The 17,237-nt window shown below is 38.9% G+C and overlaps 1 protein-coding gene across 5 annotated transcripts in view; it reads left to right on the top strand.

Moving 5' to 3' along the window:
* kcnab2a (potassium voltage-gated channel subfamily A regulatory beta subunit 2a) overlaps positions 1-17,237 on the top strand; it is a 101,351-nt gene that overhangs the window by 47,594 nt on the left and 36,520 nt on the right. The window contains exon 1 of one of the 5 annotated variants that reach the window (XM_087800217.1): positions 14,329-15,123. The exons of 3 other annotated variants lie outside the window; for them this stretch is intronic. In XM_087800217.1, coding sequence (XP_087656343.1) covers positions 14,912-15,123 — 212 coding nt within the window. In that variant the 5' untranslated portion in view covers positions 14,329-14,911. Of the gene's footprint in view, positions 1-14,328; positions 15,124-17,237 lie in introns of those variants that run through there. One more of the 5 variants, XM_087800216.1, reaches the window with a different exon arrangement.

The following is a 17,237-nucleotide window of genomic DNA, read 5'->3' as shown; positions in this document are numbered from 1 at the left end:
CCGCTCCAGACGTTCTGTGGCTGAGCTCAACTGAGTTTTTCTATGTTAACTTTGTTATTCTAATAAACACGATACATTAGGTTGAACTGATAAAACTGGCTAAGAGATAAAATCCCATTAAAATACTTCTTCTAGAAAATGTATTTTTTTTCAATGACACACATTTGACCTTAGTAACACAGATTAATACAAAGATATTCTCTCTTTTTTATTTTGATAATTTTATATTTTGCTGTAGTTATGGCCTTTTGCATAAATAATCATATTTAAGTATACATTTATAAATCATTTTCTTTGTCATTTCACTAGATTATGTTTTGAAGTACTTTAATTTTATTTTAATTTTATTTTTAATTCTTAAAAATACGGAATTTTCATCATTCTTGTTGCATTTCAAGCGCTTCCCCACTAGATGTCAGTATATGCGCGGTTGTTAGTAGTGATCATGATCGACCACAGCTTGTGAAGGTTATTAGTTCATATTTAGTTAATCGTTAGATTTACAACTTCTGTCTCTTCTTTTGTCGATATTTGCCCTTCCATGCTAGTCGGGGTTAATTGTAGTTAAATATGGAATATTACAATTAATAAACGCGTTCTGGTCCACTTATGTTGTCATTCATCATGTTGACAGGGTAACGACAGATGATGGACAGTGGAGGTCATTAAATACCCGTTGAATATTGGTTTGGTAGTGAAACTGGTGCAAACCGGAATTTTACTTGTGTTTAATAAAATAATTATTTGTTTCAAGAAACATATTTTTTTGCAGGCTTTTCCTTGATTTTCTGGATGTTGTTGTTCTCGGTGTTATCTTGGCCTTTTAAGTGTATCTTTTACTGAATATTGTTTTGATTGTTTAAGCCCCTTGTGACCCCAATATAAATTACTTACTTACTTACATATTGATTTTCTGGAACTTCTGTTGTGTTATCAGTTTTATCTTGACCTTTAAAGTTTATACTTTATTGAATATTGTTTTGATTGTTTAAGCGCTTTGTGACCCTGGTCTGGAAAAGCGCTATACAAATAAAAATTACTTACTTACTTACTTACATAATAACAATTATTTGTCAAAACAGATTTATATCCGTTTTTCTGCAGTTTCGCACTGAGCAAAACATCAACAAAGATGTAAGTTATCTTATATTGAGTGATTTATTGTTTTGTTTTTTTAATTCAAACTTGATAAATCAAGGTTTTTTTTCCATCTTTTTAAGGTACATACAAATAATCATGTGATCCTATTAAACTTTACAATTCCATCTTAAGTAATATCCTAGTATCCAAAGACTACTTACTGTTCGATATTGTGGAGTTCTTAAGAAAAGCGAGTTATTTCAGTGTTCATTCACGGTTTGTAAATACAATCTTTGCCACTAGATGGCGGTAGATGCCCCTTAAGTAGAAACTGCATCACAACCAGTTGCGATGGAAACATCTTAATATCCTTATATTGAACTAAAATATGTGTTTGCGAGCTTTATGTACTCTCTTCTTCTACTGTTTTTTTTTAACAATACTACTGTCACTGAAATACTGAAAGTCAGAGCAATACGTGTTGACTTGTGTTGTCAGTTTTATTTCCATGAGCTTCGACCACCATGACGTATTTCCAAACAATCCTGACCCAAATGTTAAAGTTAGCATCAGATGTGGATCTTCAGTTTCATTCGGACACGTCTAACTTCAGCTCAACGACTTTGTAAGCGTGTGCTGCTCCTGCGGCGTCTGTACAAGCTGCAGTAATACATCTGCGTTTTCTCCCCGTCTGAGGAGTGACAGATGATGTTTTGCTATAGATTGGGTTTCCCTGGGTGACCTCTTTAGCAACGTCGTGAGCTATCTCTGTCTGGACTCTTCTGGCAGCTTGTCGGCCTGGACAGGTTGGATGGTTGCGTGGGTGTCGGAGGTGCCAGTGTTTTGCTTTTATCCATTTGTCTCGTTCGCCACTCGTCAGGAAAACAATTTTTTTTTTTTTTTTTTAACAAGACACATCTACATGGTTTGATTTCTATTTGGATCATAATCGGGTTAACAGGGTCTTCAGTGTCAATGATATATGTTGTACTGAATATACTTTAATTTGTGTTATTTTGAGCTTTACAGTGATTTTACCTGTAATCACCATAAGGATTTTAATTTGTATGTCTTCTATATGGAAAAATAAGATTATTTTGCAATATTCTTGAAGTGCTGTTTTAAGACTGATAGTCTTTTTGGATATTCAACATTTGTTTTTCCACTGCTGCCTTATTTATTATCCCTTAATTCATCTGAATAATCAACATAATATTCCTCATCTTTTTTTATGCGAGTATAAATATGAAATCGTTAATTATTTGAGTGTGTTTCTGTTTAAATTTACACCATATTGCTGTTTTTTTATTTATTTCAATAATACATTACATAAGTTGTCCATTACTGCTGAAGTACATGTTTTATGTTGAATACATTTATGTCAACTAGTTTGTGTTTCCTGTGGCGGTCATGTGACTTGGCTTGTGTCAGAGGTTGTGTTTGGTCGGAGGCAGCTGCGGGGGTTTTGGGTTGTACATTTGAGAAACGCTGCAGTGACAGCAAGTAGTCTTGTTTTACTGTCTCGGCTTCAGACACTGATTTGAAGTATGGCCTTGTGTCACTCTAGCCCTCGTGATGTGTTAACAACACTCGCTACATGTTTCTTTGCCTGTCAATTGTCATCGCATTCTGGTTGGTGTATGTTTATACTGGATTATTATCTCTTTTGTGGTGTTAGTGGTTTATATATTCAATTGGAGATTTAGTTGTTATTCTGTAACATTATATTTGTGCATATTGTGAGTGGGTTGAGGTTCCTTTTTGTTTTCACTGGGTTCAGTCAGAGTGCTGGCTCAAACCTCGGGCGAGAACAGTCGACTACATCGGTTTGGACTTGACCTCTCAGACTGGTGGGCGGATTAACATTTTGACCGTGAGCAGCTGGAATAGAATATAGAGTGAAAATGGACACATAACTGTTTCAACACTTGAAATACTTGATGTAGTTTTTCAATCACAACTATTTCAGTTTCGAAGCTGATGATGGACTTTTTGTGTGACCAACGCTGCCCGTGTCAGAATCTGGCCAGTCCAACAAGTTTTGATTGTCACTGCAGGACAAACGACAGCTTCTTTCACTCATTTTCTACTCACCCTCATGTAAGGGTTGAGATTATCTGTTCTTTTTAATGTAGCAATTAGAGCTCATTTGTTTTCACTTTCGTCTAAAAACACTCACTTAAAAACATCTAAGTACCTCCATAGAAGTGTCTCAGCTCCAGATCCAAGTGAATCCTCATTGAAACAGTGTGAGTGCGCAAGATTTACTGTGATAGTCTTGGATCTTCCACTAAAAACGATCTTAAAATATAGACGTATTTAGGTAATTTTTGTACCAAATCCTAATGTTGAGGCTTCAATACAAGATGGACGTTACAGACGAGCAGTGTGAAGGTATTTGGATGTTTTTTAAAGTGTCTTTTTGGACAAGGATGATGACAAGTGAGCGTCGGAAGGTACTAAAAAGGAACATATTACTAATAATCCCAACCCTTAGTCGACATGAGGGTGTGAACTACTGGATACATTTGCGTTGTGCATGTCTCTCCAGCCCTTCTGTCCCCACTGCATTCATCTTTGCCATTAAGCGGATTTTATTTTATTCTTCTGGAGAGTTCAGTGACATTCATTCATATTCTGTACCGCTTAATCCCTTACGGTGGTTGTGGGAGGGCTGGGGCCTGTCTCAGTTTCTTTAGGGCAAGAGGCAGTGGACACCCTGGACAGGACGCCAGTCTATTGTAAGGGCACACAAAGACATACTGTACAACCATTCACACACACACTCATTCCTATGGACAATTACTCTAAGTTCTCAATCAACCTCTGTATGTTTTTGGACTGTGGGAGGAAACCGGAGTGCCCGGAGTAAACCAACACAACACGGGGAGAACATACATACTCCACACCGAAAGGTCACAAGTTGGCTCCTTCCCGACCAGGAAGTGAACCAGCAACCTTCTTGCTGTGAGGCGATCACACTAACCACCATGTGCCTACTCCAGTGACATGTAATCTATTATCATTTTAAGGTTATTTTGAGGGTAAAAATGTTTTTATAAAAGGATCTATTCTCCTCTATGGTTTGGACTATGCTGTGCTGGATTTATGCCTTTGTGACCTGAAAAAAAAAATGTTGGTATCAAGAGGGCACGCCGCATTAGAGGTGCTTCCGGTGGGGATTGTTTATTTTTTCTGTCCAGCTTGAAGCAAAGATCATGAAGATCAGAAGCGCTAAAGTAAAGATGGAATACTCTGAATGAGTGTCCTCCTGTTCCTGTCGTGGTGGAAAAATGGACGTGACTTTCCAGGAAACAGAGTAACCTAGACCTGTACCTGCCCAAACTGAACTAGGATCAAAGGTCGAGCTTTCCCTTCACACTACTTACTCAAAGATATGTCAAGGAAGCCGAGCTGCCATGCTGACAAGATGTAATTCATACCTCTTTCAAATCACGTCTGCCTAGCAACACAGTCCTCTAAACCCACGAGGCGGGCAGAAGATTCTTCCATTAAGAAGCACATTCATCTGGTGCTGTGCAATCGTACGCCCTGTTCCGATTGGATGAAACACTTCCATTGTCCATCACATTCTTTTCAGCGATCAGATGATGTTCTTGGCTCAGGGAAAAAAAAGAGATGCTTTCCTGGATATTTCCCGAAATCTATTGGTGATGAATTCATCGGCAGAAGTTAAAAGCGACAGATCGTTTCGTAAACGTGGGGATCTCTGTCCAGCGGCTCTCGTGCTCCGTTAGATACGATTAAGGACGACTGACTGGAGTCCTCCTGCTGAGGCCCCGTCCACGGGGAATCTGCGGCGTTCCCTGGAGAATTATGAAATCCTGCCTCTTCTGTTCACAGATGTGACATCTCTCGCGCCCCGTGTCCCCTTTCGAGCACGACTGGAAAACCTTGAGGATGATCGTCCATCTCGCATGTAACCGTTTAAAATTCAGACCCGGAAATGAAGAAAAACAATGTAGGGATAGCAGCGAGTTAATTGAATCGCTAGGCACACTCAACGGGTCAGAGAGGGGAAACTTTTACGCCTGGGGTCACCTTATGCTGCTGGAAATGCATTACTGCGACTGTCGATCACCGCCGTCAATCTGTCTGACCTTATGTCGCTTTACATTAAGTCTTTTAAAGCTGCCACCCTTTCATTTAATCACAAGCAGAAGCTCAATGTTCCCCTTTGAGGGCTTTGCTCAGACTCGGGAGTTTCATTATTGAACCCTCCCTTATTAATTATTGTGTTGATTTAAGTGTGTCCTAAACTGATTCAGGACCTCTATTGTATCATCAGTATGTGTCTGTTTGTACAAAACTCTCTTTTCATTGAAATATTTATATTAGAAAATGTGCTTAAAAAAGTACAAAAAGTAAAACAGCTGGAGCTGAAATCCTGTTTGCCATAACCACACCCACTCTGCTGTGGTTGGTCAAGCATCAAGGATTGTCATGGTGTGTCATCAATCCAGTCTCCATGTGACTCGTCTTATAAAAAAAGTGGCCATGATGAGGGACTTATTGCGCTTTGGAGACATCAGTATGTTTTTTCTTGTTTAAATTAACAACAACCCTGTCAGTAACGGTAACCTTAACAGCTTTCCTAATGCTTTGCCGCCCAGCCAACCAACTACAGCTGACGATCATTTTTTTACATGGCAACATCGATGTAGAATTGAAATACAGTATTATGGCGACCAATTGGCTGTCACTCAATAGAGCAGTGTGAAGAAAGGCATCGTGGGGGTTCACTGTTTAGAGGTGGGTGCGGTCGTGTCTCTGACATGGCTTCGGTTCTTCTAAACCATCATAGGAAGTAACACAAGTATATTTGTCAGGTTACCTTTTGTGGTTAATTTAAACTTCTAACATCTACTTTATTATGTTCAAAATGTTGTATGATATTCAAATACGTCATTTTTCCTGGAGTCAAAGTCACTTCTGTATTTAAGGGGCTTCTATGAAAGTCTCCAACGTTGCCCTCGGAGGACCCCTTGAGTTGTGCACTCGCATATCTGGCCGAGTACCTTCAACTGCTTTAGCTGTGCACTTCTTGTGCCAAAATGCAAGATGGATGGCTTAACCCAGACTTTGCCCCGGAGGGAACGACTAAAGGGACGGCGTGGGACATTTTGACTTTTGCTCCCCCCCCACACACACTCACACACACACACCGTTTCTATTCTTTCAGCCGAGACTGTGCTTTGTGTTTGGTCCAGACCGGCTAAGAAGAATTGATTCAAAGATCCAGCATCTATTTTTAGCTCCAACTCTGTTGCCGTGGGGAGGAATCTCTGCTCACGACAGTTGCGTCGTACCTCTGCGCTCGCAAGTTTGCCGTTCAGCTGCATCCATAGAGGTCTCTACCGCGAGTAGACAGGACGGGGACAGTCTGAGCCGTCTCTCGGATCCTCTTCATTTCCTGGTGCTTCTACGAATCCAGAACTACAGTTGCATTTTCTAAATGAATCAATTTATATATTTAATTTTCACTTTTAATTTATTAATTGATTGACTTTTTCTTGTCCTGGAAAGCCAGGGTCAAAGAATGTCCATGTTCATTTAAATTAACAAGTAAAAAAAAACGGTCGACTAATGCTAAACTACTGCGGATAACGCCGTTACAATGATATTTGTGCATACGCTGTTGTAACTATCCTGGCAGTCACGTCTGCTGTAGTCGTGATCAAACGCAAACATCCTGCTGTATTTACAGTCTTCTCTCTCCTCTTCATCCTCTGCCCACGCAACCCCGAAGGATCAGATCATCGCTCTGCATCCATTCACCGTGATTGAGCGTCTGTCGGGAGTTGAGCAGCACACTAGATTTTTTCAGATAAACCACAAATCAGAAGCTTGATCAAAGCGAGGAGGTCAAGGCTCCGGCACACGGGAGGACGGAGTGAGATGGATGGTTTGCCTCGGCTCGGTTGCCAGAACCTAAAACAAAAAACAAACGACCCAAACTTTTGTTCTGAAAACAACCTTGTACCACATTTACGCTTTAAAATATCAGCCTTTAATGTCTTAAATAATGTACAAATGTTTAAAAACTATTTCTGTCTTGTTTCTATATGTGTCGTCCATGTTGTGTATCATCGATGGTTGCGATCTGGAACCAACTTGTGACCTCTCTCTGTGGAGTCTGCATGTTCTCCCCGTGTTGCGTGGGTTAACTCTGGGCACTCCTGTTTCCTCCCCCAGTTCAAAAACATACAGAGGTTGATCGTGAACTTTGGGAAATTGTCAGTAGGAATGAGTGTGTGTGTGTCCTTGTTTGCCCTGCGACAGACTGGCATCCTGTCCAGGGTGTCTCCCCCCTTTCACCCGTAGAATATAATCTGGGATAGGCTCCAGCCCCCCCGCAAACATTCTATAACGGATTAAAGCGGTAAAAAAATTAATGAATTAAAAGGTATTTTCCCTGAAGTAACATTAGACTGTGACTCTTGACACATTTAGACACTAAATTCAGTCACGTTTACTCAAAAAACAAACCTGTTAACTAGAAAAAATAAGTGGAATATCACAAACTATGATTTATTTTTATCGTTTTTTTTTTATGTGAACGTTAATCCTCTCTTGTTTTTTTTTTAATCATCCATTTATGATTTGTGACGGTTTTTTTTAGACATTAACTTTTAACAACTATTATTTCATACTTTGCATGCAGTTGTTTGAGCTTTTGTCCTTCAGCAAGTTCAATTTCCCTCTAGCTCTTGGATTAATTAACAGAAGGAATCACGTGGTCCGGGTCTATATTTCTACTATTATAGCCCAGAGAAGAGAAGTCCAGATCAAAGTGAACTTGAAAGAGGAACATGATGGAAGTGAAACCATTTGTTAAGTCCGACTCCGGGGTTCATTTAAGGGCTAGAGAGAAGATGTTTCCTCTGCACAGAAGCTCGATAAGAAAAGTTTTCAAACGAAGTAGAATGAAAGTCTCTGCAAAGAGCTTTCAGATCAATATTTTCCATATTTTGAGATCCATTTTTCTTACTCTCTGGCTCACTTTTATGCCTTTCATCTGCTCCTGGATGGCTCGGCATTCTGTCTGTATGTTAGTTATTCAATGATACAATACAGTCTGTGCTTTAAAAAAATAAATATATATTTTGATATCCCTCTCATGTCTACACAGTACCATAAGCTAGAGTGTATTATTAAACATTTTGGACTGAATCATTTTGCAGGTTAAAGTGAACGGCTGAATACTACATATGAAGCTGCAAGGGAAATTCCCTGCGGTCGTGTAGTTATTATGCAAGACTCTAACTCTTTAATAACTCCCGGCACCGTCATAGCAACCCCGAAATTGATTTTCCCAATTGAAGATTCAGAAATGTGACCAAATCCTGTCTCTTTTTTTTTAATCAAACACACATAACTCCCTCCATACTTGGATATAAATAGGCATGTCAATCACAAGTGGCACTTATTCTCATTATTGGTCTTGTTGCGCTGTTTATTCTCACACAAGATGATCCACATAATAATAATAGACGATCCAAAATGAAGAAGCCGAACGCGGCTGTTGTTTCATATTAAATCACCGAAAGTGTGACGGCCATGGTTTATTGGATTTGGAATTTTTGTTGATCCTCTGCTGCCATATTTTGTTTCAGCCTCTGCAGCATTTTATTAGTCATGTAAATCATCAATGGAGTATTACTGTGGCAATTTTGACATTTCTATGTACGATGTCGTCAGATCAGGGAGAAGTGAGTCCACATCCTTCATCTGGCCCTTTTCAATATCCCCCTTATGATTTCCTGTTTGGTTTTTCTTTTTTCGAATCCTTTAGTTATTGATTTCTAACACTTTTGTGGAGGAGGTTATGGTTTTGTCTCCATTTTTCTTTCAGTTTGTCAGCAAAATAGCTCAAAAACTGATTCAATAGATTAATAGATAAGTGCATTCTTGGGGTAGCAAATACCATATAACCATCTGGATCCATTAATAATTTGAGGAGTATGGTGGGTGCAGAACAAGCTGTTCTTGTGTAATTATGTTCTAGAGGTCTACTGCCCCCTGTTGTCACATTAAGGTAATTTCCATTGACATTATTTCAATGGAAAATATATGCATTCCATTTAATTTATAAAATAAATGTCTAGCAATTGAGGGGGAAAACATTTGATGTTGTTTGTCAAGGCTATGTATAGATTTTAATTACTGTAAATAAAAACATTTACATTAACCCTTGGCTCCAGAAATATATGTGCAGTGGTGCAGGTCATAGACCTTGACCCAAAGACAACGCAAGGGATACTTCAAACATATTGGTTTTTCGGGCCTTCGGATCACCTTGACCCTGAGATAATGCAGGGGTATTGTATTGTATTATATGATATTTATATTGTGTTCCCAAAGTTGATGGAGACAAAAATGCATTTCTATAACAAATTATTTTGTATCTATTTAACCGTGGTATAGCACCCAAAAATGTGGGTTTATTTGATGTATATTTTTTTTATTAAAAACTATACTATTAAACTAGGTCACTCGTTTTTTTTAACAAAAAATGAGCAATGACACTTTTAATGGTATTAGTTTAAGCGCTAAAAAGGGGTTTCCATGGGACCATGATGTTTGCTGATGATGTAGTGATTCATGTTCAGAAGAGAGTGCAGTCAGGGTGGAATGGGTGTCGATACTATGATGTTTGGTTTACCGACATCATACCGAGGTGGTCAACGGGAGTGACTATAGAGGACAATATCATGAATGGGGACAACTCAAGTGGAGAACCAATGAGGTTCCAGGATGGTTGAGGACGTGGAGACGATAGTTGTGGTGAAAGAGGCTGAATATTAATTGCATAGCTGATGGGAAGTTGAGAAAGAATTTTAACTTCCCTTCACAACAGCTTATTTAAATGCTTCTCCATCTTATAAAATGGTTTAATTTCTTGTTTGCACTTGCCTGAGTGGAAGTGAGAAATGGTTCTTATACTTCAGTTAAGTGATGGATCACACGTCTGACAGATGATGCATCCCTGTATTGATTACTGTTCCGACCACTGCTCGACCGATCCATAAACTGCGTAGGTTTTCAGACACGGATAAATCAGCAGGTCGACAAAGAGCGTTGTAGCAACTTGTGATTATAAGAAAGCAGTCGTCGCTCAGACGCCACCTCATGCTTCCTGTTGTCATGTACACGCGTGTACAACGCGTCACGGGGTGAAGAGATGTGGAACCTCACTCAGCTACTACTTAAGTACCTGAAAGATTGCACTGGGATTTTGATAAGATGCAAAACTTTGATTTGTTTTCTTTTTAATGAAAAATGTAAAGGCCTTTTAATTTAGTCTTAAATACATTTTTTTCACTTTAACATTCTTGCATGGATTAAAAAGTGTGCTAGTTTTATTATTCGGTCGAACACGCTAGAAACCTTCCTATTAGAATTCGCCCATTCACGCTTTCGTCACATGAATAATAAGGTCTTAAACGCGACCGCTTTCGGCCACTTGACCTTAGCAGACAAATAAGGCAAAACCAAAAAAATCAGGCTTAGTCGAGTCTTAGTTCATGGAGGTCATCTTTAACCCAATAATATCTCTGTGAGACCCCTGTAGCACTGTGAGAGAACCAAGCTGACTCAAGTGCCCTTTATAGATATAAGATGTTTTCTAGATCTGTTCGTTCCATGTCATGGCTTCAGGGGTCCCCGAGCAAAGTGGGTTGTGGCATCACGTTTCTGATCCAGGCGCTGAACCCTGAAGTAATGGAACAGTCGAGCTGCTTCCTGTTTGCCAGTCTTGTAACATGGTTTAAATATTGAACCTGAAAGAAAGCGTGTTAAGGATGGACATTATATTGTTATCATACTTCTATTGCTATATATATCTCTATGTATGGAAATCCAAGATATTCAAGTGAAAATTCTAATTCCACTCATTTTCTAGAGTTGGTATTATTATTTTTATTTTAGTCATTTGTGTCTTTGTGTAATTACGTGCAAAAATGCAAGTTCATATAAAAACTGCTTACTTTCTTGGTCCCCTTTGTCCAAAAAAAACAACTGTAAAACATCCAAATTCCTCCATAGTTCTGTTCTGTCCCTCGTGATAGTAGTGTGTTATGTTAGCCCATTAGCTTCTGCTACCAACAATTCTTTAATGTAGACTAGTTACTTGTTTTTCCTGAACAATTTCTCATGTCAAATCTTCAGTACAAGATGGACGTTACAGACGAGCAGTATGGAGTCAGATGTGGTTAGTGTTTCAAATAAAAGTTTAAGACTTTAAACTTGTGTCAGTTTCCACAAGTTGTAGTAACATTTAAATGTACGTACATGTTCTTTTTTTTAAGCAAATCTCACTTAAATTATTGGTGTCTACTTTATTTTTGGGTTCACGTTTATAAAGCGAGCTATTATTATAAAGCGACACTTGCTACATCCTTTTTTTATTACAATATTTTAATTTATCTGACAATTTATTCCGCGCTAAAGTCAAATAGTCATTTTGTGATGTCTGAATATGTCTGAATGTCTGAATTTAGCAGATGTGAAATGTTGTCGATATCGTGCAGCCCTATAGTGTCAACCCTCCTGACAGGAAGTGGAACTCTGCGTCAAAGCAACGACCATTTGCTGTCGTTTTTCTTCCCTGGAAAATTGGCAAATAAAACTCCGGGTGGCCATCATCACCGTAGATGTCACTATAACCTCCAGCTCGGCACTCTTCGGTCTCGCTTCTCTGCTCTCAGGACACGTGGGGAAATTGAAATCAGATTCCCGCTGAATTAAAGAACGTTTTCCCCCCCAAGGCTCTATTTAAAGTCTCCCCAGAGCAAAGGGGCACGATTCCAAGAAAAGAGGTCCATCACTTAACCCTTCGACGGACCTGGTGCTGTACAATCATCCCCCGATGACATCTCTTCTAATCATCTCTTCTAATCATCTCCTGGGCGCACGAGCTGGTCCACGCAGATAAGCGCCAGGATTGTGTTACCGTGAGCGCGTGTCGCTTCAATCTGCGTCCACTGTTGCGTTCAGTCTAATTATTGCGGTGTTTACTTTCAGCTATCTGCCATTATCATTTCCTGCCCACACACTGCTCCGTTCACAGGCCGTGCTTCTATTGTACCACGGATCAATTTTCTATTTAATACCTGTCTCGTGCCATTTTACTCATTTTTATATACCAAGAAAGGTTTTATTTATTCCCACATATAAATATTAGTCAATCAACTGACCAAAGCTCAGAGGATAGAAATAAATACACACTTCTTTAGGGCTGTTAGAAGTTATCTATATCTATACGATGATTTATAGCAATGTTTCTTCACGATACTGTATCGATATTTGACGCCACTGCATCGATGTCAACATTCTTTTTTTAATCTCTTTTCTTTTGTTGCCTTTCAAATCCCATTTTATTTTTTACCTACTATAGTTCTTTCATGGTTTACAGTTAAAACATGTGTGTTTAACATAAAAAATAATATATATTTAGAATTATTTTGCAAATATATTAGTTCATTCAGCCTCTACAGTTAAAGGAACAATAAAATCCTGAAATATCCAAGTGATGACTGAAGACGAGAGGATACAGTCGGCTGCCGCAGCTGTCGAGGCTGATGTTTGGAGATAATTTGTTTTTTAAAACAAATGAAAGTAGTTACAACAAATTACCAAAGCTCCCTTAAGGTTACTCCATGTAGAAAATTAAAACACCATCTGAAGGCAGGGGAACCGAAGGTTTGTGCTCGTGTACCTGTAAAGACAGTAGCCGGCACTGAACCATGTTTACCTTCATCTGAGATCTGCGGTGGTCACAGTTCAATGAGTGAATGACACATGTGATGAACAACAAGTGGAAATACAGAAGGCAAAAGTGATGCATGACATGTGGATGAACCATAAAACATGCCATATATTTCTGCAGTTAGATCACATTTTGCTTATTTGTGTCATTGTTGACGTGGTAATGCTGAGTAACTGCCTGATATAGAAAGTATCTGCAGCTACAGTGATGAGTTCACTGAGAGGGAGCCAATTGTAAGTAAAATGTAATGTGGAACATAGATACATGAATTCTTTATAGAGTTAGAAAGTAATTTTTTGTTTGTTTTTTTAAAATCAAAAGCTACTACACAAAAACGTATGGCAGAAACAAATTAAATGTAGATATGAAAGTTATTTTTAAGAAATGTGTACATTCACAGTTTAGATTTTTTTCAATCGCATTTTTCTTTGCTTTGTTGATCTAATTTTGTTCCTGTTGTTACTCAAAAACTCACAGTAATGTTGAAATACTGCCAGATATTGAAAGGGTTCACTGAGAGGGAGCCAGACGAAAAGGTTAGAAAGAGCAGCTTTGACATTAAAGATTGAGCTATAAGTGTTTAGGTGTTTTTTTTCAAAAGTGAGTTTTTATTAGTTAGAAGTAAGTACGTGGGTTAGTAAGTAAGTAATGGTTATTTTTAAAGCGCCTTTCTAAACCAGAGAATACTAATTACAAAAATGATAGATATGAAAGATTGTCTTAAATGTGTAGATGTTTCATCTCATTTTGCGTCATCATGTCATTTCTACAGTTTGGAAAAATCCATCCTTGTTTCTTTGTCTACTCATGTTACACTATCAGAAACAAACAATGAATGACCAGATCTAGAAAATGTCTGCAGCTCTATTGATGAGTTCACTGAGAGGGGTTCAGAAGAAAAGGTGAGAGAGGGAAGTGTTTCTAATGATTCTACATTCATAGAATCAAACTAAATGACCCCTGTAAAGACCGCTGTATTAAACTATAGTTACATTTTAGAATTCAAACAGATCCTCTGCGTGTTCAAGACAAAGAAGAACAGCTGGAGTAAACCCGACTCAAACACAGCGTTAGTTTATCTGTGACACTACTTCTTTTTTTTTTCAGATTAAGTTATGTAACAATGATTTCATGGTTAGTTAAGCAGAGCCATGTGAGAGTCCTTGTCTCCGGGACTGAGGCTTATTACTGAGTCCTGACCCGTGAACGTCTCCTTCGTCTTCCTCCTGAGCCATTATGAACCACTCCGCACCTCAAAATGACTGAAAGATGCATTTGAGAAATTGGGCAGAGTGTGTTCCTCTTCAACAGGAGAGAGTCGCCGGCTCTCTCACTCCGCTCTGAATATTCCTCCTCAGAGCTTCTCTTATATCCCTCCCACTACATTCCCTCTCTCCCTCTCTCCCTCCCTCTCTCCCTCTCTCTCTCTCTCTCTCCTCCCATCACCCGCCTGTGTGCACCACGCTGCTCTTCGCTGAGGCATGCAGATGGAAGTTTAATCCAGGCAACGGTCAACGCTGGGGAGTCCTTATCAAGTGGTCAAGCATTTGTCTCCCGCAGAAAAATCTGGAGGTTCAACTAAAAAAAAGCTTCTCTTGGGATTTTTTAATTTTTTGAGGTTTGCTTCATCACCTGCTTTGGATATGTGTTTTTACTCCGGGAGCTAGAGGTTTTTTTTGTGTCTTCCTCCATCTCTGATCACTTCAAGAAAGTGCAACATCCCAGAAGGTTCAAGGAGAGTTCTCAGTCCTCTTGAATGGAAGTCATGTTGTCTTTGGGACCTTCTTTGTTTTCACCTGATCAGCAGTCCTTCAGTGGTGGCAAACATTCCCCGCACCTTTCCGTCCCTCTGCCCTTCCTTTCCTAGCTGGACACTCTGAGCCTGTCGCTGTATCAACTGCCAGTGATTTGTAACAGGAGAGCGTTTGGGGATTTTTGGGTCGTCGCCATCTATAGACTGAATACTCCTGGTCCTGGCACTGCTGTAGGTGTGCCGACTAGAACTTCTCCTGCAGTGCACCCGGGCGCCTCGGAGCCAGCATGCAGGTCTCGTTGGTGTGCACGGACCACCGCGGCGGGGTGAGCCGCACCACGGAGGACCGCTTGAACCGACAAAATGCCAACAGCCCGAGCACGGGGACCCGCAGCAAGTTCAGAGCTGTGGCCATGGTCGCTCGCAGCCTCGGGCAGCTGTCGGTTCAGAGTGTTCCGTCGTCCAGTGAGCAAAGCATGAGGACTGGCATGAAGTATAGGTACGACATTTTTACCCATTACATCCTCCGACCTACTCGTATACTGTTGTAATGTGACATATTCTAGCAAGTTTCCTGATCATTTCCAGGTAGTTTTTTTGGTTAAAATATAATGACCTAAATCTATGAATAAAATATAATTTACAATTTATATATATATTTACTTTTCAAATTACCTTTTCAGAAAACCGGCCGTAGTTAATAGATCCATTTAATATATACATATATAAATGCAATATATTGATTAGATTTCAATGTTTACTTTACAGTAATTCAGTTTTGGATTAGTTCTCAGTAGGGCACTGCATTTATTTATACCTGTACTTTAGTTGAAAATATGCTCTTAAAATTGCAAAAAAACTGCCGACCAGTTTTGAAGTCGAAAGTACAAAATGTTTTATAAGTAAAAATAAATGTGTATATGTATATTTATTTATTCCTTTTTTTTAACATTTGCATGAACCAGCCATAGCAAACGGATCTAGTCTTTCAATTCAATTTATTGATAAGATTTAAATGTTAATTTTTACATTAATTCCGTTATAGTAGTTTTCAGAAAGACAGCTCTTGTATTATCAAAAATGTGCTGCTCTTATAATGCAGTGCTGACCGATTGTAGAAAAATTATAAAAAGTAAATTAAAAAAAAAATATATAAACTGTATAAATTTAGATTCATTCATTTATATTACTTTTTTGTTATTGGGCTCAACTAAAAACTAGGTCAAACATTTTCCAAAATCACAGATTTTATTCTGTTCAATTCTGTTAAATAAAAAGTATCTTTTAGAAATGTACATTTTCTGGGGGAACTTATAGATTAAATTTTCTATCAGTATAAAGTAGTCATCTTGTAACTAATAAAAAGCTTTTAAAGCTTGTTTTACTCTTAAATAACGATATAATTTGGCAGCCAAATAAAACATAAAATTCTTCCCCTGCCACAGTCTTACTCCATATAATCCTCTAGTTTACATATGTGCGACGAAAACATCTTCACCATGATGCATGGCTAGAAAAATATCAAGCAGTTAACGTTGGTATGAAGCACTTTAATTTAATGTAAAATTATTTAACCAGCAGTCCTGTGGGGCGTGGGGGGGTGTAAAGATTAATGACTGTGTTTTATCTACTTCACTGCATATTCAACACTCCGGCAGTCGAGGGTTTCTGTGCAGGCAAGCGTTTCATGCAAAACAGAAACGCCTTTGCATGGCAAATTATTTAAGATATATGTGCAGCTTGACAGAGAGGGCGACTCGTATTAGAATAACTGCATATTGAGGCTTTTGACATTTGGTGAGAAGCGTATGAGAAAATTCGCTTTTTTCTATTACATTATTTATACATAATCCAGCAGAATTTCAGTATCTTTTTTTAATAAATAGTGTAAACAAGTATTTAAAGGCTTTAAGAAAATTATAGCTAAACCCAAATTCATCTCTACTTGGAATCGCGAGTGCAGCTAATGTCACTCTTTTCATTAACAATGTATAAAATGGTTCTTCCAGTTTACCGTTGGTCTCGGGCGACGCATAACTCATCCGCTATCGTCTCTGAAACATCGCCTGCTTTTCATCCCAGATTAGCTCTGGGCAGCGTCGCCATGCTGCCACGTTATTGAAGCTAATGATATTGAATGAGTGAAAACACTGGCGGGGCCAGCGGCTGTTTGTGTTCTCCACTCCTGAAGTCTGGTCTGAAGTACAGAAGGAGCTCATGCATGCTTTTGTCTGATGTAAACTGGAGGTAACACGGGCGTCCAACGCAGCACGAGGCTTCGCTGTGTAGGGGTCAAATGTTCCCATGAAGAGGTTTTTGATGTAAAGGAAAACGTGGTCATATTTAAATGAGTCACTTTGCCTTCGAGGAGTTACAGTGGGCTGCAGAGAGCCGAGGTCACGTCAGTGCTTATATGTCAAATATGTGCCTCTTGTTCGAGCGAGAAATCTTCTAGTCTAGAGTTCTCTTGTTATTCATCAAAAACTTCCTTCGGAGATGTTCAAAAGGTCAAAAGTTGGGCTCCAGACCATACAGTAAAAGAAATATTTTTTAAGGGGCAACTAATGTGTTGATTTAAGTTTGTCTTAAATTGATGTTGGACCTCTATTGTAT

The sequence above is a fragment of the Callionymus lyra genome, chromosome 10 (assembly GCF_982586985.1).
Source record: "Callionymus lyra chromosome 10, fCalLyr1.hap1.1, whole genome shotgun sequence".
Classification (NCBI taxonomy): Eukaryota; Metazoa; Chordata; class Actinopteri; order Syngnathiformes; family Callionymidae; genus Callionymus; species Callionymus lyra.
The sequence above is the reverse complement of the archived record's forward strand: the minus strand, read 5'-3'. Positions and strand labels throughout refer to the sequence as shown.